The sequence below is a fragment of the Vulpes lagopus genome, chromosome 18, assembly GCF_018345385.1.
Source record: "Vulpes lagopus strain Blue_001 chromosome 18, ASM1834538v1, whole genome shotgun sequence".
NCBI lineage: Eukaryota > Metazoa > Chordata > Mammalia > Carnivora > Canidae > Vulpes > Vulpes lagopus.
In genome coordinates, this window is record NC_054841.1 from 13,510,844 (window position 1) to 13,537,378 (window position 26,535).

At 47.5% G+C, this 26,535-nt stretch overlaps 1 protein-coding gene and 1 pseudogene across 3 annotated transcripts in view; both read right to left on the reverse strand.

Annotated features, from left to right (window-relative positions):
* EYA2 (EYA transcriptional coactivator and phosphatase 2) overlaps positions 1-26,535 on the reverse strand; it is a 263,139-nt gene that overhangs the window by 26,756 nt on the left and 209,848 nt on the right. For all 3 annotated transcript variants that reach the window (XM_041733544.1, XM_041733545.1, XM_041733542.1), the window contains one exon: positions 20,394-20,483. In XM_041733544.1, the coding sequence (XP_041589478.1) occupies positions 20,394-20,483 (90 nt within the window). The remainder of the gene's footprint in view (positions 1-20,393; positions 20,484-26,535) is intronic.
* LOC121478440 lies at positions 4,721-5,320 on the reverse strand (annotated as a pseudogene).

The following is a 26,535-nucleotide window of genomic DNA, read 5'->3' on the forward strand; positions in this document are numbered from 1 at the left end:
CCTGCATGGGGGCTGGCCTCTAAGATGGGGAGCTGGCTTTTCACGGCCTAGGGTGCTTCTGGCCTCTTCTGGGTCAAGTGTGACTATCCTGGGTAGCGGAACGGGGTGGCGGTGGGGGTCTAAGCAGGACCAGCTAGTAAAGACAGAGGAAGGGTTCCTATGCCTTGACCTGGGGAAGAGGCCTGGGCCCCGATGCAATCCCAGCCACAAGGAATTTACACTTTCCAATCCAGAGAAACACCCGCACATTGTCTTGCGCAAGGATGTCCATCATCCTAGTGAGAAACAGGAAAACACCTAAGGTTCCTTCAACTGGATCATCACTAAGTGAAATGTGGTATGTCCATTCAGTGGAATCCTACCCAGTGGTTCAGAAGAAAGAGGTTGATTTTTATGGTAGCACATAGAAATATTTCCAAAAAATCCTATTGTGTGGGGGAAAAAACAGGCTGGAGAATGATACATCCAGTATCAACATCATATATATACAGCTGACCCAGTAACGGCACAGGGGTTAGGAGCACTGACTCCCATGCAGTCAAAAATCTTTTGACTCTCCCCAAACTTAACTACTAACAGCTCTTGTTGATTGAAAGCCTTACTGGTAATATAAAGTCAATTGCTACATATTTTATATGTTATATTTATTATGTACTGTATTTAAAAAAGATTTTATTTATTCATGAGAGACACACAGAGACAGAGGCAGAGACATAGGCAGAGGGAGAAGCAGGCTCACTGTGGGGACCCTGATGTGGGACTCGATCCCAGGACCCCAGGATCATGACCTGAGCCAAAGGCAGATGCTTGACCACTGAGCCACCCAGGTGCTCCTATATATTGTATTCTTAGAATAAAGTGAGCTACAGAAAAGCCAGTGTTATTAAGAACACCATAAGGAAAATACATTTACAGTACTGTGCTGTATTTATTAAAAAAATCTGCATATATTTGGATCCAGGCAATTCAATCTCATGTTGGGACACCTGGGTGGCTCAGTCAGTTGAGCATTCAACTCTTGGTTTCGGCTCAGGTCATGATCTCCAGGTCGTGGGATCAAGGCCCACGGTGGGCTCTATGCTCAGCGCAGAATTTGCTTGGATTCTCTCTCCCTCCCCCTCTGCTGCTCCCCACTGTGTAGTCTCTTTCTCTCTCAAATAAATAAGTAAATATAACTTTTAAAAAACCCATGTTGGGGGCAGCCCTGGTGGCTCAGCAGTTTAAGTGCTGCCTTCGGTCCAGGGTGTGATCCTGTGGACCCGGGATGGGGTCCCATATCGGGTTCCCTGCATGGAGCCTGCATCTCCCTCTGCCTGTGTCTCTGCCTCTCTCTCTGTGTCTCTCATGAATAAATAAATAAAATCTTAAAAAAATTAAAAAAACCCATGTTGTTTAAGGATCAACCATATTTATAAAAACCCATTAAAAACAAAGTAAGATATTTTATATGGATATATACATATACATAAATGGAAAAGAAAGATCTGGAAGCTTATGCATCTGACCGGAAGCAGCAGTTCCATCTGGGGAGGCACTGGGATTGGGTTAGCGGTCAAAGGAGGCCTTCAACTCACTGAAATGCTTACTCCCTCCTTCTCTCCCCTTTCACTCTCTCTTTTTATAAGGATAATGCACATATGAATTGCCTTTGAAAACAGAAAATGTCTTACGGGAAGGAGACAGGCAGGATCTAACACTGAAGGACACTTAGGTTCCCAACGTGCCAGAGGCTGTGCTCAGCACTTTGTATATATTACGGAGGATACTGTTGACATCCCATCTCGTGGAGGAGAAGATGAAGTGGGGAGAAGTGCAGAAATGTGCCTGCTTATGGGCTGAATTGTGATTCCTCAAAAGCTGTTGAAACCCTAACTCCCAGGACCTGTGAACGAACCTTATTAGGAAATAGGCTCTTTGCAGATGATCTAGTTGTGGTGAGGTCATTAGGGTGGTGGCTCTAATCCAATATGGCGGTGTCCTTATAAAAAAGAAATGAGGCTGCAGAGACAGACACACCCAGGGAGAATGCCATGGGACCACGAGGACAGAGAGGCATGGCACAGACTCTCCCCAACAGCCCTCAGAAGGAACCAACCCTTACGGCACCTTGATCTTGGACTTCTGGTGTCAAGAATCAAGACACGTTGTTCCTGTTGTTTAGGCCTCCCCAGTCTGTGTACATTGTTATGGCAGCCCTGGCAAATGGATACGGTGCATGAGGCTACACAGTGAGGGCGAGGAGGAGGCCACGAGGCTGGCCGCCTTCAGAGTCCGGGCTCACAAGCATGGTCCATCCAAGGACTATTCGTGAAAAACACTTACTATAGGCCCAGAACCACATCAGACAATGCATAGATCAAGAGCCGTGGGTGTGTGTGGGGTTTCAAGGATGAAGAGTGACCCTTGCCTTGCAGGTACTTAGCATGTCACTGGGAGAGATGAGGTACTAATTCAATACACAGACATACTGGTCATGTACTGTGCACCCAACACTAGGCGGGGCCTGGCACGTGTCCTGGAGTAATCCCTGCCTCCTTGCTTCCCCTCACACTCCTCAACCAACCCATCAGCAAATCCTGCTGGCTCTCCCGTCAATGTATGTCCACAATAAGTCAACATATATTCAATACGTGTCCACAATCTGACTACTCCCACCTCCTCTACTATTCCCACCACGGTCCAAGCCCTCGTTATCTCCCCCCGAGATTGGGGCTCAGCAAACTATAACCCGGGGGTCAAATGTAGCCCACCACCTATCTGTGTGAATAAAGCTTTACTGCAGCACTGCCAACGTCATTCATTTAGTACCTTCTATGGCTGCTTTCGTCCTACGACGAGAGAACTGAGTAGTCAGACAGAGACAGCGTGGCCTGCCTAAAATAGCTACTACCTGGCTCTTTGCAGACGAAGTTTGCGGATCCCCGACTCAGACTCTTGTGGTCATCTTCTCACTCTCCCTGCTTCTGCCCTTTCTATGCCCCATCCTGCCAGCTTAGTCCACACCCAGCAGTCATAGGAGTCCTGTTAACAGCTAAGTCAGATCCTGTCCCTCTCTGCTCAAAACCCCACAGTGGCTCCTGCCTCCCTTCGAGTAGAAGCACAGTCCTCACAAAGACTCGGGCCCTGTGTGTCTGCACCCTGTCCCCATCTCCCACCCATTCCCCACTGCACTTGCAGACACAGCAGCTTCCTGCTATTCCTTCAACAACCCATACGTTCCTGCCGCAGGGCCTCTGCACTTGCTGTTCCTTCTGTTTTGAATGACTTTTCCTTCTCTTGCCATGAGCCAAAGCCTGAAGAGGCTCTGTTGATATAATCTCCTTTTTAAAAGCTGCCCCAACTCCACATCACATCAGGACAAATAACTTGTCTCTGTTTTCCCACTTTATAGGGTGTCTGGGATTAACCTAGGTCTGATATAATGGCCAATGTCTTCTTTTATTCAATAAATTGGGGAACTCTAAAGGTAGCACCCATTGTTTACTGATTTTTTGCAAGGTCAGAGAGTACAGCAGTTAATAGCATGGTCTCTGGACCCTAGGTTCAAACTCTGTCTCTGCTACTTATTAACTGAATGATCTTGGACAAGGTACTGAATCTTTTGATCCTCACTTCCTATCTGCAGCTGAGCTATGAGATACCACTTACTGCACCGGGGTAGTGCAGGGATTAAATGAGCCTGTATAGGTAGGGCACTTGGAAAAGCGTAGAGAATGCCACCTGCACATTTGGCATCATTATTGGTGTTATTACGATTTTGAATTCTATAGGCCCGAACTCTGTGGTTGGTCCAGTAATGGTCAAATCGAGCTGAGTTCACCATCAAGAGAGGCTCACGGATGGCCAACTCTGCAGATGAGGCCACTGAGAAGAGAAGCAGAAAACCACATTCCTTGGTCAAACCCCCAGCACCGTGTCAGGAGGCCTCATGCTCATGCATCTCAGGGAGTGGGGGCAGGAGAGAATTGGTGGAGACGGTAGGGTTCACATCTCCTGGATGTTGGGGTTGGCGTTCAAACGCCCCTCCCTGGGCTCCAGTCCCACCTCTGCCGTTTTCTAGGTGTGTGATCCCTGGCTGGCTTACCTAACATCAAAACTTTTAGTTTTAGAATAATTTTAGATTTACAAAAAAGTTGCAAATATGGTATAGAGAGTTCCCGTATATCCCAGTTTCCCTTATTGTTAACATCTTATATGTATATATATTAAAGATTTTATTTATTTATGAAAGAGAGAGGGAGGAGGAGCAGAGGGAGAGGGACAAGCAGACTCTGTGCTGAGTGTGGAGTCCGACGTAGGACTCGATCTCAGGACCCTGAAATCATGACCTGAGCTGAAAACTAGAGTCAGACACTTAAGTGACTGACTCACCCAGGTGGCCCAACATCGTTTATTTGTACGGTGCACTTGCCACAACTAATAAATATTACTATATCGTTATTAACTGGTGTCAATTCTTTTTTTAATTTTTAAAATTTTATTTATTTTATTTTTATTTTATTTTTAGATTTTATTTATTTATTAATGAGAGACACAGAGGGAGAGAGAGAGAAGCAGAGACACAGGGAGAGGGAGAAGCAGGCACCATGCAGGGAGCCCGACGTGGGACTTGATCCTGGGTCTCTAGGATCATACCCTGGGCTAAAGGCGGTGCTAAACCGCTGAGCCACCCGGGCTGCCCAAATTCTTTTTTTTTAAATCACACGTTGTCAGTGGCATTTTACTTTTTCTTTTCAACATCTGCACCTTCCTTGGCTGTCTCTGCCCGAATGTTGAAGATCCGGGCATTGACATGGGCCACGTGAAGGCGGGCGGACACCTTTCAGTTCTCCATAAGGACTCTGGCTCTCTCCTTGCAGACATTCCGTATGCACACGACTGGGCCTGCCAGCTGGTGGCTGATGTGAGTTCTTTGGCAGAGCTGTGTCCCTTCTCAGGGGCTGAGGGCTTCCTAGGGGAAGAGGATGAGCTGGGAGCAATACTCCTTCAGCTGCTGCACGCTGGCCTGCAGGGACTATGCGGACTAGTTTGGCCTTGTTGGGCCCCTGAGATCTCAACAGTCTGCACCACCTTCTTGTGGGTGCCAGTCACCCAGAACTCTTCCAAGCTGACACCCCTGCCAGCTGGCACCCTGGTGTGATGTCCCACTGTGGGGCACCCCACGATGGGCTGGATGGATCCCTACACAGGGTGTGTTTGGCTTGCTGGGCCCTGCCTCTGTGGATCTTCCACGGCTGCTGGTTGAACCCTTGGCCACCTGCTGCTGTCCGTCCTTGTGGAAACTGGGCTTCAGGATCATGCCGTTCCGACTGGGCACCATGGCTGCTGCCTCCCAGCCTCCTCCAAGAGAGAATGCCCAACTGGTGTCAATTCTTCACTCAGCATTCCTTAGTCTTCTCATGAATGTTCTTTTTTCTCTTCTGGAATCCCTTCTAGAGCATCACACTACATCCTGTCATCTCTCTTTAGGTTCCTCTGGGCCTTGATAGTTTCTCTGACTTTCCCTGGTGTTGCTAACAGTTTAAAGGGGGTACCAGGCAGGTGTTTTGCAGAATGTCTCTCAACGGGGACTGGCCTGTTGTTTCTCTCATGGTTAGACTGGGGTTATGGGTTTTGGTGAGCAGGACTGCAGAGGGAACGTGCCCTTCTCACTGCATCATGTCAACACAACTTACCACTTAACATGCTCCTGGTGACATTGGTCACTTGGCTCAGGTAGTTTCCATCAGGTGGTCCACTGTGAAGTTACTTTCCTCTCCTTTCCGTAGTGTACTTTTTTTTTTTTTTTTAAAGATCTTATTTGTTTATTCCTGAGAGACACAGAGAGAGAGGCAGAGACATAGGCAGAGGGAGAAGCAGGCTCCTGGGAGGAGCCTGATGTGGACCCAGGACCCCGGGGTCATGCCCTGAGCCAAAGGCAGATGCTCAACCACTGAGCCACCCAGGTGCCCCTATACTGTACTCTTTGAAAGGAAGTCACGATGCAAAGCTCATAGTTAGGGTAGAGTCTCTAAATAAATGATTCAGGGGGTACGTGGGTGGCTCAGTGGGTTAAGCGTCTGACTCTTGGTTTCGGCTCAGGTCATGATTTCAGGGTCATGAGATTGAGCTCCACATCCGGCTCCATGCTCAGTGGGGAGTCTGCTTGAGATTCTCTCTCCCTCTCTCTCAGTCCTTCCCCCTACTCATGTGCTCTCTCTCCCTCTCTCAAATAAATAAAATCTTAAAAAAAATGATTCAGAATTTTCTGCATGGGAGATTTTCCTATTCTCTATTTACTTATGTGTTTAATCATTATCTGTGTCATTATGGACTCATGGGCATTTTTTAATACTTAGAATCCAATAGTATGTTACTTGCTCTAGTACTCAAAGCATTCCAGCTTTGGCCACTGGGAACTCTTTCAGGGAGCTCCTGTGTCCCTTTGACATTCTCCATCATTGTAGGGTGTTTTCAGCCTTTATGTATTTTCTGGCACCGTAAGATGCTCCACATTTATTACATGTAATTTCCTGTCCCAGTCCTAGAATCGACCACTTCTCCAAGGAGCCCTGGTTCCTTTTCTTGGAAAATGGTATTAGAACCCAAGATCTGGGTGCTGGGTGTGCTCATTCTCCCAGAGTGTCATTGCTTTGGGGCTCTCTGAGGTGAGAGAGCAAAGTCTCCAATTCCTTTTTGAAAAATTACAAAACATGGTTAGTATATCATTTGCAGGTGTGTTACAAGACACGTGGCAGCCTGATACATGGTACCAGTTATAGTCCAGATCCCTCATTCACCAGCGATCTGAAGCTGAAGCCCAGACGGGGCCCAGGTGGAACTCAGGTGAAGCGTCACAGGGCACAGGTGAGAGTAACTGTGGGACTGTAGGAGTGTCCCCCTTCCAGCAGCAATGACAGATTTGTCCGTTTGTTATGTGCTTGCAGTCCAGATTTAATTCAGGGTGATGCTCATCTCATAAAATGTGGGAGAGAGCGCCTCATCTTTTTCTTTGCTTTGTAGTTTGTATAAAATGGAGTTTATCCTTTCCTCTAATATTTGGTGGACCTGGTGCCTCTTTTGAGACTACATTCTTAACTACCATTTCAATTTCTCACAGTCATGAATTTATTTATTTTTAAATTTCCCCGTGGGTTAATTTCGGTAATTTACGTCTTCCTGCAAAGTGTCAACTTCATCTAGGTTTCAAGTTCATTGGTATAATAGCGTATAGTATCCTCATAATTAAAAAAAAAAAAAGGAATCTCCCCTGAACTATAGTAATGTCCATCTTTTCATTCTGGATGTTGTTTATCATTTCTATCTCTTCCCTCTTTCCTTTTTCTTCTTCTTTTTTCTTTTTTCTTCTTAAAAAAGATTTATTTATTTGAGAAAGAGAGAGAAGCACAAGCAGGGTGGAGGGGCAGAGGGAGAGGGAGAAGCAGACTCCTTGCTGAGCAGGGAGCCCAACACAGAGCTCCAGCCCAGGATCCTTAGGATCATGACCAGAGCCGAGGGCAGACACTTAACCGACTGAGACACCCAGGTGCCCCTCTCTCTTTTCTCTTGTTCCTGCTTGCCAAAATCTTATCTTCCTTTGTGGTCTTTTCAATATTCCTGTTTTTCTTTTTTTAAATAAAAATGCAGTTTAAGGCCAGATCATCCTTTGCTTGCATCCCGCAGGCTTCGATCCTCAGCGTTTCCATCGTCGTTCTGAACAGCAAGCTCAGTGACCAAGGCTTATCACAACTCGTTCTGAACTCGTTCTGATTCAGCCGGTGACAGCAGGGGTCTCCCTGCCCTGCTGAGGTCGGATCCCATTACTTTTTGTCCTTGGCTGCCTGGAGACATGAACGCAGGGAGGGAATCATCGACAAGTCTGCTTTAGAAAAATGACTCTCGTCACAGGCCACGTGGACTCCCCGGTCACCCCTTCTCTTTCGAGGCAGCTATGTTTAAGGGAGATGGCTTACTGCTGCCTCTAGACCAGCCAGAGAGGGGCCTGCCTGCTCCCCAGGAGGGGGACCCGGGCCGTCTTTCTCGTGTTGTCTAAATGCTGAGCTTATCTGAAGAGCACCAAAGGGGCCGTGGGCTGCGCCGAATTAATGGCCGGTTGGGCAGGATGCCTGCGAGAGCAGCTGGGCGCTGACACGGTGAAATATTACTCTCCGCGACAGGTCCCGCAGAACCCTAAATCAGACGTGAGCAGTCAGGCCTGCCTGGGTTGCAGCCGCTTGGGGGAATCCGTCCCAAGGCTCCCCCTCAGGTCCGCGCAGCTGCTCCTGACTCTGGGCGAGGGGTCTCTGAGGCCCAGAGACCTTCAGGTCGGTCTTGTTTTTTTTTTTTTTTGGTCAGTCTTGTTTCTTGCTGAGGACTCGCTTATCCCCTGCACTCTGCTGATCTGCCTTCCTTGCCCCCTCGGGTCATTGCACAACCTGTTTCCCGGGAAGCGCAGGCATTGGCTTGGCCTGGGACGAAATCTCCTTGCTGCTCTTCCTCTGTGATCGATCTGGGCCTCCGTGTCCTTCTGTGAGTAAGAGAGATTCAAAGAGCCCTCCCTGGCAGTGTGGCTGTGAGATTTCGGTGAGGAAATGCACGGGCGAGGACTGGCCCAGGAGCTCGGTACGTGTCTGTGCTGGGCAAGTTAACTTCGTGGTACCTCAGTGTTCCCATCTGGAAATGGGGTATGTAAGAGTATGTCTGGGCAGTGTAAGGCCTGAATGAATGAGGGCGGTACCCATCAGCCGGGGCTGTGACTGTGTTTGTTATTCCCATCTGGGCCCCCCACTCAGCTCCTGCCTTGGCCTGTGTCCTTCTTTCTAGAAACGCATTCAGATCGTGTCTCTCTGCTCACCTCCAGGGTGGGGAGTGAGGATGCGGTCACGGTTCATGACGTTTTCATTGTTGTTATCTGTGTGACTTTTGTTTTGTATAGACAACGTGAAGGTGATGTGCTAACTCACAGAGGAGCTCTTGTCTCTGTCTTCCACATTTATGCCGGGAATTCCTTCTCTGTGTGCTGCCAGACCTTGCTCGTGTTTCTCCATATGTCCTGGCCACTCCAACCCTCTCTGCTCTCTCTTTCCCTGTGAACTCATCGTCTACAACACCCATCTGAGTCTAGATTTTCCGTGGGGAATCTTCTTTCCCACGCCAGATGGCAATCGCTCTCCCTGGGAGAGGCAGCAGAGCACAGTGGGTGAGCGCTCGGACTCCAGGGCCAGGGCCTGGGTCTGAACACTGCCACTGCCAACTGTGTGACTTTGGGCTGTTCACTTAACCTCTCTGTGCCTCAGTTTCCTCACTTGTAAAGTGGGTGTATGGACTGAACGTTGGTGCCCCCCCCACCTCCCACAATGCATCTGTCGGAGCCTAGAATCACCAGGGTGGCTGTATTTGGAGATGGGGCCTCTAGGGAGGGAAATATTCATGTTAAATGAGGTCACAAGGGTGGGGCCCTGATCAAGTAGGATTAGCGGCCCTATAGGAAGGGACATCAGAGAGCACCCTTCTCCGTCTGCACGTTCACACTGAGGAGAGGCCATGAGAGTACAGGATGTTCACCTCGGTTGGGGGCTTCTAGCCTCCAAAACTGTGAGAAAACTCATTTCTGTTGTTTAGACCATTCAGTCTGTGGTGTTTGGTGGTGGTAGCCCGAGCAGACTAAGACAACGGGGTAACGATGATGAAGACTATACAAGTGAATACACATAAACTCTTCAGAACAGGGTCTGGTACAGAAGTGCTCAGTAAATGTCAGCTAGGATTACGATTTTTGTCATCATCATTATCATCATCACTGAAAACATAGGTCACGTCTTACAAATTTAGGACTCCGGAGTTGCATCGATAGCACTTCCTACGATGAGGTGAATGTTCTGTTCTGTCCAGTATGATGGCCACCAGCCACAGGCTGCTATTTACCTCAAAATTAGTTAAAATTAAATACACTAAACATTCAAGGCCTCAGTTGCACATATTTCGGGTGCTTCACAGCCACATGTGGCCAGTGGCTGCTGTACGTGGTCAGAACAGAACATGTACAGCGTTGTAGAAAAATCTACTGGACGGGACCTGCTCTGGCCCATCGGCTTCCATTTGGTTTTGACTGTGACTTTCAGTAAGATATATGTTTGCTATCACACAGGGATTTTAATTACCAAAACATAACTTATATCACTGACACAACTTTTCAAACAGTATTCACCACTATGTTTGCGACGTACCCCGTCGTACTCTATTTTACCCCGTACTCCTTAATCACTGAAGAAATGATGCTGTCTTGACCCTTTTAATGGGTCGTGGGTTTGCTTTTTAAAAAAATGCTGGTGTTCCCTGCGTAGTAGGGAGCGGGAAAGAGAGAATGATTTTGAAGGCCTGGACTAGGTACTGTAAATACCTTTCCTCATTTCAGTCCCACAGCGACCTGTGGAGGAATTGGTGCATCAGACAAATTCAATGCCTAGCTCAAGGTCTGAGAGCTTAGAAGGAGTGGGATGGGGATTTGAATTTGGATCCGTCTGAAATCGGGGAGCATCCCCACTCTCTCCCCACTGCCAGGCCTCTCCGTGGAGCAGCAGTCTCGGGCAGCAGTTCTCGTCTCTGCTCCCTCATGTGGTGCTGTCCTGGATTTTGCCCTATGGAAGCCCCTTTTGTTTACTTCTCATTTTATCTTTATTTTTTTTTTTAAAGATTTTATTTATTTGAGAGAGAGAGAGAGAGAGAGAGAGAGCACAAGCAGGAGGAGCAGGAGGGGCAGAGGGAGAAGCAGACTCCCCACTGAGCAGGGAGCCTGATGTGGGGCTCGATCCCAGGACCCTGGGATCATGACCTGAGTCAAAGGTAGGCTCTTAACTGACTGAGTCACCCAGGCACCCCTTCTCATTTTATTTTGAAATCTATTCTCCTTTTCAGACGTTTAAAACCTTCACTGCAGGGGCACCTGGGTGGCTCAGTCTGTTAAGCATCCAACTCTTGATTTCGGCTCAGGTTATGTTCTCAGGGTTGTGAGATCGAGCCCTTGTTGGGCTCTGTGCTGGGTGTGCACCCTGCCAGGGATTCTCTGTCTCCTTCTCCCTCTGCCCTGCTTCTCCATCTAAAAAAAAAAAAAAAAAAAAAAAAAAGATAAAACTGTCACTTCGTGCTAAGCAATATCACCTACAAAGAAATCACTGGCTTGATGTGTCAATCACTTCCCCCCCCTTGATACTCATAGGAAAAAATCATAAGTTTAACAAATTTTTTTTTTTTATTTTTTGTATTTCGAGTAAAAAGAAAGCCACCTGAAGCCTGGATTGCGACGTACACTATGTGATCTAGAAATAGCGTGCAGCTGGCTGACAGCTCTCCAGGGCTCAGTGCTGTGTTTCTCAAGGGGGTGTCTCCCGCATTTTGGTGTGATGCTTTCTCACGCGCAGGGCTGTCCTCGGGGTTGGGTTCTTTGGCACTGCTGGCCCTGCCTGCTAAAAGCCAGTAGCTCTTCCCCTTCCTCCCTCCCATCTCCACACACATCCTCCTGGCAGGATGGCTCTGCCCTCCTGTCTATTAAACCACACTGACAAGGATGACGAGGTTGCAAACCCAGACAGTGCCTGCTCTTGGAGAAGAAACGGTGACAACACCAGCCCTCTCCCACACACTGCGCCCGCCTGGCTTACAATGGCCTCCATTCCTTGTCTCTCTCTTGTCCAAACCGAGAGCCCTCTTGATGGAATCTGGAAATACTCCTAATGACACCACCTGTGAAATCTGAGCCATTCAACAAGGTCGAGATTTTCAAATTTATTTTTAACCAAAGTTACAGTGTCTTGAAACAGAAATACTGAATTATTGTTTTAAAACAACAGGATTTGCATTTTTTAAGAGTACAGGTCTTGGAGTCCAGCAAATTCTGGTTTGAATGGGGCTTAATACTTATAGCTGCTGTGAGCTTGGGCAAATCTCTCATCCTAAATTTTAGTTTCCTCATCTGTAAAATGAGGGGAAATATATATGATTGGCTGCACATAGTTGTGCACAAATTTCTGGTATCTTTGCAGGTAAGGACTCTACATGCACATGATGATAATGAACATTATTATAATAAAATAATACTAATAGCCATCAGTGATATTGTGCTATTATGTCCTAAGTGCTTTATATATATCAATTCATTTAATTCTCAAAGTAATCTTATGAGGCAGGTATTATTATTATTCCCATTTTGCAGATGAGGACAGAGGCACAGAGAGATTAAGTAACTCACCTGAGGTCACACAGCCTGTAAGTGCAGAGCTGGGCTATGACTATGAACCTAGGCCATCTGCTCCAGAATGTTGCTCTCAATCATTGCCTCATATTGCCTCTGATAAAGGCCCAGTGGACGGGGGGAAGTTTGCAGCTCATCCTTTGGCTTTCTGTACCCATCAACGTCATTTCAAAAAGTATCTATAGAATGCAGCCTCTGTGCCAGGTGTTTGGGTTGGGTAGGCACTTAGTAGAATTGCTTTGTGCTTCCTGTCAAGCTGGCTGCTTTGGCTGCTAACGTTTCCTCCTTCACTTGCCAACGAGGGAGAGCCCAGTGGTCCTTGAAGCCAAGGGGGCCCCGGTGCCCCCTGAAGGTAGAGTCTCAGGGGTCCAAGAACAACCACCCAGTGGGTCTGTTCCCAAGTCTGGATCTGGACTAGCTCTCAGGGTCTTCCACATCTCAGGAGGTTTCTTTTTTTTTTTTTTTTTAATTTTATTTATTTATTTATTCGAGAGAGAGAGAGAGAGAGAGAGAGAGAGAGAGGGGGGGGCGGGGAGGGAGAGAGGCAGAGACATAGGCAGAGGGAGAAGCAGGCTCCCTGCAGGGACCCTGATCCCAGGACCCTGGGATCACAACCTGAGCTGAAGGCAGATGCTCAACCACTGACCACCTGGGGTGCCTCCTGGTTTCTAAGGCTTGATGGAGACCTTTCACTGCTCTGGATCATGGGACAAACGGTTGCAGGCCTAGTTACACAATCTTAGCTGGGCTTGTTGAGTGCCTACCCCGTGCCAGGCACCCTGGGAGCCCGCGCAGGTAATCCTCGTACAGCAGAGGAGCGGGCACCAGGGTCACAGCTTCACGCCCTCCGTCTCTGGGCTTACAACAATCTACAAGATATGTTTTCATCCTTGTTTTACAGAAGAGGAAATGGAGGCCCAGGAAGTTGAAGTCACCGTGTCTAAGATCATCCAGCGAGTGGCACAGTGGGGTTCAGACCAAAGCCCGTCTGACTTCAACGCTGGTGCCTCCGCCGTCGCTGCCTTGTTCGTCGGCTGTTTTTTCTGCCGTGAATGTCATGGTTCTCTGCCAACCTTGCTGCCCCACTACCGCATTCATCCTGGGGTGGACGGGGGAAAGAGCTCTCTCTCTTCCCGCAGGCAGTTCCCGCAGTCATCCTGCCTTTGGACAGGTGCAGACTGGCTGCTGCATAAATGCCGGGGCCTCCGCAGCCTCGGATGCCCCCCGTGGGTACGAATGTCCCTCAGTGTGGATGAGCGTGGCAGCCAGGGGTCTCTCAGGGCTCTGCTTTCTTCCTGCCACTAGCAACATATCGAACCAGCCCCCAGGGCGACCCGTGCTCCCCGCCTTCCAGCCTATACCTGGAGGGTGTCTGGCCCTGGCAGAGAGCTCTGAGGGCTCCTACTCACTCCAAAATTCCTTTTCACAAAGGAGCTGGGTTCTAATTCATCTCCAAGTATACTTTCTTTAGCCATCTCTTGGTTTTACTGGGTTTACAGGGGGACAGAAAAAGAGACCAAACTGTTGCATCTCCCAAATCTACAAGGCTGAATTTTGGGACAAATCCTAACCTTAGGGTAATGAGATCCTCCCACCAGCCTCTCTAAAGACGTAGACTTGCACACATACACATATGCTGCATTCATGTTCAGGGGTTCATGTGCCCTTAATAGATGGACCATGACCTGAGCAATCACTCTTGAGCCATAAATTCTGTAAACTGGGATTTGTCTCTAAGTTGCTGAGGTGCCTGGCTGGTACCTCTGATATGCATTTTCATCTAAGAAGGTGAAACAAGTTAATAAAAATGATGTATCTGCAGGAGTATTAACTTCTGCTGTGTTGTATGTTCTCCAAAGATACCAATCCGTCTCTTGCCTCTTTACCTTTGCACCTGCTATTCCCTGACCTGGGAATACTCTTCTCCCACCTGTCTCTCTCCCCCACCCCCCAGCAAATCCTTACTCTTTCTTTAATACCCAAGCATCTCCTCCTCTTTGATGTTTCCTCTTTCCTTCATCCCAACCAGAAGACTACTTAATCACTTCCTCCTTTGGGCTTCTGCTGAGCCCCCTTGGGAATGTCCATCAGAGCATTCCTACTCACCTGTCCTGTGATGGCGTGTTACATGTATGTCCCTTACCAGGAGGTGGGCTCCTCAGGGACAGGGGCCACACCCGGCTCATTTCTGTGACCAGAGCCCCTGGTCCATAAAAGATGGGGAGCAGGTGTTAATGGGAGGACTACAAGATGGAGGGAAGAAAGGAAGGGAAGGAGGCCAGGTGGAAGGAAGCTAGGGAATACATGGAAGAAGGGAGATAGAAAATACATGGATGGGAAGATGGATGAGTGGATAGTTGGATGGATGAGTGTGGGGGGGAGAAAAATGGATGACGGATGGGTGGATGGATGGATGGAAAAAAGGCTGGGTAGAAGATAATGATGGGCTGGAAATAGAGGTGGATGGAGGGAGGGAGGGGGATCAAAGGATGGATAAAAGAATGAAGAATGGAAGGAAGGAAAGAACAGATAAACGAGGTTCTGGGGGTGGGGAGGGAGAGAGAGGGAGAGAGAGAGAGAGCGAGAGAGAAAGAGAGAGAGAGAGAACCCAAGCTAAGGTAGAAGCAGGGGAAAGAGGGAAGACTAGGAAAAATGGGGACAGTGCTGTCTCTAATGGGGCTGTGCCACGCTCTCTTCACCCTGGGGCCATGCTGACTGGCATCTCCTCCCCTGCGGCCTGAGCCTGGAAGTCAAAGCCAAGAGGCCTGGGCTCCCCAGGGCCTCCGCTAAGCTGGGATGGAGGCTGCAGGGCTTGGTCCAGCACCAGCTTTGGCCGGGACTCCTGGAGCCCTCTCAAGTGGCAGCTCGGGAGGCTCCCCACGAAAGGGCTTTCAGGGTGAGCGCAGCTCAGTGAGCCCGGAGGACGGTCTCCACAGCTCTGGAGCCCTAAGCACCTGAGTTTCAATCGAGCCCGCATCCCGTCCTGCAACCCAGCCAACATTTTGGGCGAGGGGTCCTGGCCGGCTTGTACTGCACAACAAGCAGCTTCTGTTCGAGGCCGAGGTGGCCCGGAGCCAGGGAGCCAGTTGCAGGTATTTTTGCCCAAACTCCAGCAACGGGAGTCATCATCTTTGCCTTATCTCTGTGTCGTGGGCATTGTTTCTGAGTCATTGTAGAATCAGGAGTTGGGCAAGCTGGTTGTCTTCTTCTAGCTCATGGTAAAATAAATGTCTAATGATTTAAAAGAAAGAATTTGCCCTCAGACCATGAAGCCCCCCTGCACAACCCCATGGCATGCACAGCACCCCCCTGGACGGAAAGGCCCAGTCATTGGCTCCGTGCGGGCAGCTTTCATCTGCCGTCATCATTACAACCCTGGAAGGTCGGGGCTTTTCTTTTACCTTCTAAGCAGATGAGGGAACTGAGGCCACAGGAGAGAGACAGCTGCCCCGGGCGCACAGCCAGGCACTGGGGGGAGCCAGGACTCCAATAGGCCTTTGGCAGGTGGAACGGATTAGAAGGTGCTGGCCCTAAACTCGGGACAGACGTCCAAGAAAGCCTGGGGGTACAGATGAACTTGGCACCTACCCTGTCTCTGACCCGTCCCTGCACCTCAGGATTCCTCCCTTTGAGTGCTCTCACAGGGGGGTCAGGGCACCTGACTTGACCCCACTCAGATACCTGCTTTCCCCCCTTGCCCACTTTGGTCTGTTCCCCAGGCAGCCGGAGGGAACCTCTGAACCCCAAGTCAGACAATGGTGCTCTCCTGCTTAAAACCCCCAATGGCTTCCTGTCACTCTGAGAATATCATCCAAAGCCCTAGGATGGCCCAGGGCCCCACGTGATCTGCACCCACCTCCCACTCCCGCTGCCCACCCCAGTCCCCGGTTCCTGCTCCGGACCCGTTTCAGGAACCTGCTGACTTGTATCAAGCCTCAGGGCCCCAGCCCTGTGTCCTCTCTGTGTGGCACGCTCGCTGCCTGGATACCCACACGGCCCCCTCCCTCCCCTCACCTGGGCATCTGCTCAACTGTGACAGAAGCCTTGCCTGGCTGGACCAAGTGAAATAACAGCCTCTGGCCTGTGACCTTTCAGGGCACTTTATCTGACATTATATATTCAGTTCATTGTCTGCTTCTCTGGCTGGAAGGTCAGTGCTATGAGGGCGGGGATCTTTTTCTTTTTTTTTAAGATTTTATTTATTTATTCATGAGAGACGCAGTGAGAGACGCAGAGACACAGGCAGAGAGAGAAGCAGGCTCCCCGCAGGGAGCCCAATGTGGGACTCGATCCTGGGACTCTGGGACCAAGCCCTGAGCCGAAGGCAGATGCTCAACCACTGAGCCACCCAGGTGTCCCGAGGGTGGGGATCTTGCTGCACGTCCTGCATATTGTTTGCCACTGAATCGGCAGCACTTAGGGGGGGGCCTGGCAAATGCTAAGTTGCCCCCCAAACACTGCTGCATGCAAGAGCTAACTCCCTTATTTACAGATGGCACTGCGGGCTCAGAGCAGAAGGGGGGTCCTCTGACTTTGACCCCTAAACCCCACCCTCCATGCAGGAGCTGGTCTTGCTGGCCTCAGGCAGGCCAAGCCTGTCTCCCAAATCCCAGTGTCTCCCTGGGGAGCCCTGGGAGGCTGCCCCCTGGATTCTGACAATGGCTTGCAAAAGCAAGCAAACTGTTTTCACTTGTGTGAGTCTTAACTTGCCCATCATGAATCATGGTTTCAATTCTGCCCAGGTGCCTTGGGGGCTTCTGGCACTGGGGGCATTTTTGAAAAAATTTAGGGAATAATACCAAACTGGCTTCCCTGAGTAGCTCCAGCTGGTAATTAAATCCTTTGCCAAGAGGTGTGACTTCCACTTGGGGGCCAGTGAGGACCGCAGAGGGGGCAAGACTGAAGATATTGTCTTAAAACCCCCATCAGTCCAGCAAAATGCCTGGCTTGGAGGCTCGGGTTCAACCCACATAGATAAAGTGCACACTATGTGCCTCGCATGTTTACTGTGTGGGACTTCAAATTCATGTATCTACCCGTTGATCTGGTATCTCCTATGGGGTGTCACAGACACCTGAAACCCCATGTGCCCACGACAGGAGGGTGGGTTTCCCAACTGTATTCCCACATCTGCCCATCTCAGAGAACGGCACTGTCACCCTGGTCAGGCCAAGCCTCCCTCCACTCCTCTCTCTCCCTCATGCCCCCATCCAACTCATAGGAACCCTCTTGGCTTTACCGCCATCCTGAAGCCCACATCCTACCACCTTGATCCAACCCACCTTTCTCCTCTTGGAAAACTGCAATAATCTCTTTACTGGTCTCCCAGCCTCCACTCTTCCCCTCCTAAAGCCCATTCTCCACTCAGCAGCCAGAGTCCTTTTAAAACATAAACTAGATGGTGCAGCTTTTCCTGTTTTATGGTCCTTGGCCCCACGGTTGTCTACGGCACTTAGAATAAATTCTGATGTCCGTGATCCACTCTGATGTCCATGACCCATGTCTGGCCCACACCTCCCTCTCCAGATTCATTTATTCTAGTCACCCTTTTGCTTTCACTCATTCATTACAGTCACTGTGGCCTTCACACTACTTCCCACCTCAGGGCCTTTGCATATGCTGGTCCCACCTTTCTAGATTTTCACCTAGCTGGCTTCTGTCATCATTCAGGCCTTGGCTCAAGTGTCACTTCCTCGAGAGGCCTTCCCTGCCTCCCTCGAGAATGATGATCCCCATCTACCCCTTTTCCCCCATCACTACTATCACATCTAATTATTTTATTTTCTTCCTGACCTTTTCATTAAATGAACTTTCTCATTTATGGATTAGTTTGGCTGTTTCCTGATGAGTCCCTGGGGATTGAGAGTGACGCAGCTGTGGTTCCTGTCCTCATGGAGCCAACATTCTAAGGAGCAGATCTTGAGAGACCGAATCAACCCTGGACTTTTCAACTACAAGAGCCAATAATTTCCTTTTATTTCTTAAAACCATTTGGGGTTTATTATTTGCAATCAACTGACTCTTTATGACATTAGGCCCCAGAAATGCTTGCTGAATTCAGTTGCCTTGTTTTGTTGTTTTGCTCATTAGTTCTCTCTCCCTCTCCTCCTTCTTTTTCTCCAAGACATGAGAGGTCATCGTGAAGGGGGCCTGCGTGTTGCATCTGGCTGAGGGACAGTCCTGGGCTGGATACTCATGGAACCACCCGATACGCCCACGTTCTCTTTTGTCATCAGTGAGGTTCTACATAGATCCTCTCTTTGATTCCTCAGAAAGTTGAGAATAGAGCTGCCCCATGACCCAGCAATTGCTCTACTGGGTATTTACTCCAAAGATACAAATGTAGTGATCCGAAGGGGCACCTGCACCCCAGTGTTTATAGCAGCAATACCCTCAATAGCCAAACTATGGAAAGAGCCCAGATGTCCACTGACAGTGAAAGGATAAAGAAGATGTGGCACATATGTACAATGGAATACTGCTCAGCCATCAAAAACAACGACATCTTGCCATTTGCAATGACATGGATGGAACTAGAGGGTATTATGCTAAGCGAAATAGGTTCATCAGAGAAAGACAATTATCATATGATCTCACTCATATGTGGAATTTAAGAAACAAAACAGAGGATCATAGGGGAAGGGAGGGAAAAATAAGATGAAATCAGAGAGGGAAATAAAACCACAAGAGACTCTTAATCATAGGAAGCAAACTCAGGGTTGCTGGAGGAGAGTGGGGGGGATAGGGTAACTGGGTGATGGGCATTAAGGAGAGCACGTGATGTGATGTCACTGGGTGTTATAGAAGACTGATGAATCACTGACCTCTAACTCTGAAGCCAAGAATACATTATAAATGAATTAATTGAATTTAAATTAAAAAATAATAAATACAAACAAACAACAAAAAAGATCCTCTCTTTGAAACCGATGTTGGGCAGAGAACAATTCCAGTTCACAGATAGGAGGGCTGAGGCCCAAATGGGTTGCCCAGGCTGGAAAGATCACAAGACTGATCATTTCAGCAAGGGTGTCCTCCTCTGGAATTCTAGGACCTCAGACCAGAAAGGAAAACCTGTATCCTTTCCTAATAAATATTAGTCACACTCGGGGCCAATCAAGCCAGATCTGAATTCATAGCCTTCATATTTCTACTTCATAGGCTAGTTCCAGGAACTTTTGATCCCAGAAGAAAAATAGGCCTGCTAAGATCAACAGGAGTGTTCTTTCATACACAGTATGATTTAGGTGACCTTCATTTTTCAATCAGGTAAAGCAAGAATGCAAATACAATTTACAAAGCCAGAAGATCCCCACATTAATCCTCTTATCAACCCCCAAATGCCTTCTTCACCTTGGAGAAAGCTGCTTGCTCTTCATCAGAGGTAAGTCATGCATTGTATTTCCCTCCTTGCTTTGGCTACCAGGGAGCTCAGGGATGAACTCTCAGCTTCACTGCAGCAGTTGGCCTGAGCTAGATTTTTTGGTCCAGGGCCTTACCCTCATTCGTTACTTAGCTTTCTATTCCTTTGCCTTGCTCTAACAGTTCAATTTTAAATATGTTTTCCATTTCAAATTCTTCTCAAATCTTCCTGCCACAGGCTGGGTATAAACAGAGGAATTAAATTGATTTCTGATGCTGCCCTCCCCCTCTCTCCTATCTCTTTTGCCACTTGCTTCGGGGCATGGGAGCAGATGCTAAGTAAGCACAGTCCCTCTGTTTGCTCTCTCTCTTCGTAAAACATGTTTTCAGGGGAATGTAAATTGTTTTTAAAAGCTTCCATCCTGGCCCACTGCTAATTATTACTGACCCAGGAGGATCTGTACTAATTTGCCTTAATAAACTTATTAAACAGCAAATTTCAGGAGGAAGAGACGACACAGCCCTTATTGGATTAGCGTAACTGCCAGTGGACATCACCGCCGGAGTGGAGAGAAGACCACTGGCTGCACTGGGAAGCCGGAGAGATCCGCTGGCCAAGTGTGTTTTCAATAAACTGTCGCTGGCCACGGTTTTGTGCCCTCTTGGGGGTTGTCAGCAGAAGTTTCTAGCCTCCAAAGGAAAAAGGAAAGCCAGCAAAGAGAAAAGGCAGTGTCTCTTCCCCTGAACCAGACACAGGTCATTAAACACAGTGACTACGACACGGAATGGGAGGGGAATGCCAAACCTCCAGGTCGTTGAAGAACAGATGCGTATCTGCAAGGTTGAAGATCATTTCCTCCATCATCAGGCCGATGCGCACCGACGTCGTGGTGTCCTGGCAGAAAGAAAGGACAGAGTCACCTGTCAGCCGGGCTTCTTTCTTTTAACCCCCACCCCTGCTGAAAGGCAGCCACGGTCATTCCTGATGGGCTCACATGTGGCCTAGGCTGTGTCTCCCCGTGGGGTCAGGGTGATGATGCCAGACAGCCTCTAAGATCATATTTCTAGATGTTCCCGGTTTCTATTTGCCCTCTTTAGTACTGCAGTCTCCCCCAAATGTCCCTGCAACTGCAGCTGTGCTCAGCATTGCCAGATCCAGGAATGGCAGCAATAAAGGGGAGTCCGTCCCAGCCGGAGGCCTGGAAGGCTGCAGGGAAGCAGCTTGGACTATGTAAAACCCACTGGGAGAGCTGACATGTTGGTTCTCTCTTTATTACAATCTCTGTCTGGATGCTGCCTTACTCCTCCTGGTACATGCAATAACACTGTTATCTCACCACAGAAAATTAATTATAAAAACAAGCACACAAATAAAACCCCATCATGGTCCATCCATAGCGCGGAAAACTAGGCTGCCATTAAAAAAGTCAAGTCATGTTAGAGTTACTGATGTGAAACTACCACCAAGACATTAAGTAACAAAAGCAAGCTGTACCACAGGAGAATGTGTGAAACCCAACTATGCAATGAAAGGGTCCCTTCTCTCTCCTTCTCTCTTACACACATGCTGTGGTAGACTGCATGACAGTTCACCCATATTTGGGGTCCCTTCCTAGAGAGCTCCCTGTAGGAGGATGATCCACAGCAGGGATTGGCACACTACACCCATGGGCCCAACCTGACCTGTTGCCTGTGTATGGCTCATGAGCTAGACATGACTTTTTACATTTTTTTTTTAGAGAGATACAGAGATGTGCATGCAAGTAGGGGGAGGGGTAGAGGGCGAGAGGAACTTTAGCAGGCTCCCACATCCAGCATGGAGCCCAATGCAGGACTTGATCCCGTGACCCTGAGGTCATGACCTGAGCTGAAATCAAGAGTTAGACAACTCAACCAACCCAGCCACCCAGGAGCCCTAACTTTTAACATTTTTAAACAGTGTATTATCCATGGTTGCTTTTGTGCTTTGAAGGCAGAGGTGAGCAGGAGCCACAGAGACCATATGTCCTGCAAGGCCTAAGATATTTACTATCTGGCCCCATGCAGGAAATGTCTGGCAACTCCTAATATACACCCTCCCTGTTGAACTCAGATGTGACCATGGGACTTGTGTTGGCTAATGATATGTGAGCAGAAGTTATGTTTCATTGCTGGTTTGAAGCTTTAAGGGTAAGTGCATGCTTGGTCACGCTCTCTCTTCTCACCTCACAAGACTAAATGTTCCAGAGAAAAGATAGTGGGGGTCAGAGCTGCAACAGATCAGAATGGGCAAGTACCATAAAAGAGAAGTAGATGACATCTGGGGGATTCTTGTTACTGCAGCATAACCTCACCTATCCTAACTGATACACATGGTTCGATGGTTCTCAATTCTCAGTGCACACTGTAATGACTGGGAGCATGGAAAAATCCTGATGCTCAGGCTCTCTCCAGGCCAATAAAATCAGAATTTCTGAGCATGGGGTCCAGGCTTTAGGAGTGTTGAAAGCTGCCCACCCACCTGATTTCAAGGTTATGAGGTAGCCAAGGTTATGAACCATTGGATACAGAGGATACACAACACTTAGTAATATTCCTAGTTAATATCTATTAAGTGCTTTCTCTGTGCCGCTTTACAAATTAACTCCTTAATAATTCCCACAAAGACTTACAAGCTGAATATTAATATTTTCTCATTTTACAGATGAGAAAACTGTTAGGTAACTTGCTCAAGGCCCTGCAGCTAGTGAGTGCTGGGATTGGACCGGGTCATGGGGCACCAGCAGCACTGCTTGTGAGGAGGACCTGGAGGGGCTGGGTGGCAGGAGGCACGAAAGGGACCTTGTACTGTCACTCCATACATGTCTTCTCCTGTTTGAATTTTTCACCAGGAGGCTGTCTTATTTCTATTGTAAAAATAAATAATTAACGACATAAACCCTTCTCGACCCTTAAAAAAAATGGGGAAAAAATGTAGCTGGTGATCTCAGCTTCACACACACACACAACTGTGGAGAATCAAGCCCAGGAACACAGCCATTAGGTGCAACACCTCATTAGGACCCCCAAAGCCAAAGCTTAGCACTCTGGGTCCTGGCTGGAAGGTGGGAGGGTAGAGTACTCAGCAAAAAATGAAGAAAAAATGAGGAAAACAAACGTTTCAGGGGCAACCGGGGAATTGGTGTGTGACCCGGGAGAGGGTTTTGGGGGGTGTTTCCATACATTAGTCACCCCTCAACCACCTCACCCCTGCATGATTGCCTGTTCCTTCTTGGCAAGGCCATGCACCTAAGCACGGATGAGCAGCCCTCTGCACGTTAGACGAGATGCAAGAAGCTGCCCTCCACACTTGTTCGCTGAAAGGATTTATGTAGAAAAATGTCAACTCCCAGGCCAGCACATAAAACAGGAAAAGTAATTATCGCATATGGAATGGTCTGTCTGTGAAAAGTATTTTGTATAGTGAGAAGAAAGCAAATACTCAGTATTGATACAGCTGAAATTACGTCTTATCGATACTGGCAGGATGTGGGGAGGAAGTCTGCGTGTGTGTGATGGGAGCCAGGGTGAGGAAAGAGAGCTAAATTCTCATCTTCTAGTTTGGGAAGCTGGGGAGCACGCCTAATGTGGAAAGAAAAATCAAGAAGTAATAACATAAGCAGGTTACTTAGAAATTTGGAGGTAAGTATCAAAAGAATCTGGAAGGGTTGAAAGTTGTTGCCTGTGGGCAGAAAGAAAGGGTGGGCGTGGGGTCCACTGGGAACGGCTATTTCTCTTAACACTTTCCTTTGTTGAACCATGTGAGTTTTAAACTCTATGCACATATTTCCTGGATGAAAAAGACCTAAATTCAAAAAAGAAGGGAATATACTTACTAAATCCACTTCCCATTATCTACCCTAGAGAAAAACCCCATATATATGAACAAGGGACATGTAAAAAGACGTTTAATACAGTATTGTTGGTAAATAACAAAGACTGAACAATTTAGCTGTCCAGCCAAAGGTTACTAGAGAAACAAGTTATAGTATATTCACTCGGTGGAAAACTAAATTCAATTGAAAGAAATGAACCACATCTCCACATATTAACATGGACATATCAAAAAAATAATACTGAGTGAAAGTAAGTTTTCTGAAAGTTATATACTGCATGTTATTGGCATTTACTAGAAACATATAAAATGTTACCACGTACTTTCCATAGGCACTTATATATTTATAAATATCTGGAAGGATATACCCAAAGTCAGAACAATAATTATTTCTGGAAGGGCAGAGAGGAGGGAACAGGAATTAGAAGTAAGGATGAAAGTGAACTTTTGCACGAGCTGGAATATTCTAAAATGTCTTGAAGGAGAAGGGATTCACATACTTACAATTAAAAATTAAAACAAAATTTTGAGGTGCCTGGCTGGCTCAGTTGGTGGAGCATGAGACTCTTGGTCTCAGGGGTTATGTCTTTGAGCCCCAGGTTGGGTGTAGAGATTACTTAAAGATAAAATCTTCAAAAAAATTAAAACAAAACTTTAAAGACGTCCAGATGTTTCTGAGGAGAACCTTTAGAATGCCCATCTACTCCTTGAAAATTCGTATCGTTTCAGGTTTTCCTAAAATCTGCTTGCATGCTGCCTGTGGACTGTTCTGAAAAGAGGTGGGACCTCTTTTCAAGGAATTTGATAAAAATTAGCTGTAGAGAGGTGGAAAAGTCTGGAATAGCCCAAGAAAAGCACAACTGTCCCAGGAGTTAAGCAACACAGAGTGTGACCCTGAGCCAGACCACTTTATCCAAGTAGAAAATGTTTTTCCAGGATTGCAAAGGCTGAGAAACTAAGAAAAAAAAATTGGTGGAGACTCAGCATTAATTAATGTGAAACACATCCAGAGCGAGGGCAGGATGAGAGCCACCAGTTCTGTATTGTGCTGCCTGCTGAATACGTTCCTAATATATTCCATAAACATGCCACCTTGGTCCTGGTGGCTGTAGTCACTCTGCGGCTCGGAGGGGGATCCTCTTTCTGGTCTAACACGTCTCCCTGTCAAATAAAGCCTAGAATAGGGAAGACTTCATGCCATGTTCTTCAGCTAAAAACAGGTCACTGACCCACTCAAACCCGTTCCGACCCTTCTACTGCCCAAGACTGTGGTGAGGTTTATGGGGACACCTACTCTGGTATGTAGCAAGCCCTCCCCAAGTACTGGTCATTGTCAAAATCCCACTTCCTATCCCACTTCCTTGAACCCTGATGCAAAGAACCCGTTTCTGTAAACCCAGCAGAAACCCCCACATCAGATGGTACTTTATGAACACCACTTCTTAATCACGACACACTCTTTGGATTAAAAAAAAAATCAGCTTGCTCAGGTTAATTTCCTAAATAAGCAACAGCAGGAACATATTGTTTTTAAAAAATGATCAATGTAAGTCAGACGGGAGAACTGAAAAAGAGAACTTTTTTTTTTCCAAAACAGGTTTCAATTTGTAACTTGTCCATCAAAGGGTTGTGCTGGGGGCTGGTGGGGTTGGGTGGATGGAACATCATCTTTGACTCGAGAGTTTGGGGGTGGTTTTTTCTCCGTGAAGGGATAAATCAAAGGCACTACAGGTTTTTTTTTTTAAATGCGTCTAACGATCTATGAGATTTCTCAGGGTTCCCATTTGACATGGTGAGCTGTGCTGTGTGTGCACATTCGTTTAGGAGGCTCCAAGCCTTAGCACTCGGCCCCAGGGGGGATGCTGTGGACCCTGCTGCAAGTGTGCGGCCTAATTATTATGCATTCTTGGTGAAGTTCTCTAACGAGAGGAGGATGGCGGGGCCTTCAGTAAGTCAGTTGTGATGTGTGGTTGTGTTTCCCAGATGGATGGGATATGGTAAGAACATGAACAAGAAAGTCTTTCCTAAAAGGAGTTTAATCCGATGTCAAACCAACGCGAACGAAGAAAACAACATATGGATTCTGGGAGGTTTTCCAATTCTGAACACAAAAGTTACTCAGGTTCATTAAGACGACAGCGGCTGTTTACTACCCAGTGTCTCCATCGTGCCCAAATTTACAAGCTCCTCCCCATTTTAAGCCCTATTCTTGGAGGTCTACTTCCCAATCCTTATGGATCAGGAGGTAACATTTTCATTTAAAGGAGTCCAAGTATTTTTTTTTTTTTTGAGATTTTATTTATTTGTCAGAGAGACAGAGAGCGAGACAGCGCACAAGCAATGGGACAGGAAGAGGGAGAGGGAGAAGAGATGCTCTGCAGAGCGGGGAACCCAACATAGGGCTTGATCTCAGGACCCCAAGATCATTACCTGAGCCAAAGGCAGATACTTAGCTGACTGAGCCACCCAGGTGCCCCCGAGTCCAAGTTTTTACCAAAAAGTTGTTTAAATGAATCACGACTGCACCTGCCGGCTATAGAATTCCTTCTGAGTTTACTATGTTTTCTGTTTTAAGCATGTTGTTCTTTGGTCCTAGATGGTTCCAATGAGTGTTTCAAAGAAGTGAGATCCACACACTATTTATTAAACTTCACAAAAACCCTTTGAACAAAAGGCAGACACACCCTAATCTTGTCCTGAAACCTTAGGTGACTGTGGTCCTTTGGGTACTTTTGCAGCTGGCTGAGTAATAATATTTACAGCTAGTCTCTGAGCACTTTGGAGTAGATGTTAGGAGAGTGGGTTCTCAGCCAGACTGCTTATGACCAAGGCCAGCTCCACCTCTTACCAACTAGATGACCCTGTACAAGCTACGCAACTTCTGTGTGCCTCAGTTTGTCACCTGTAAAATGGGGTTACTCACCTCACAGGGTTGTTATAAAGATCAAATGGGTTTTTCAAAGGGCTGGTTATCATCTTGTTAGTGAAAGTTCACTTTAGTGGCCAGTATTAAAAAAAGAAGAAAAAAAAGAATGGGAGAAATACTAGAGAATCTGTGGCCCACTGTTTTTGTAAATAAAGTTTTATTGGAACA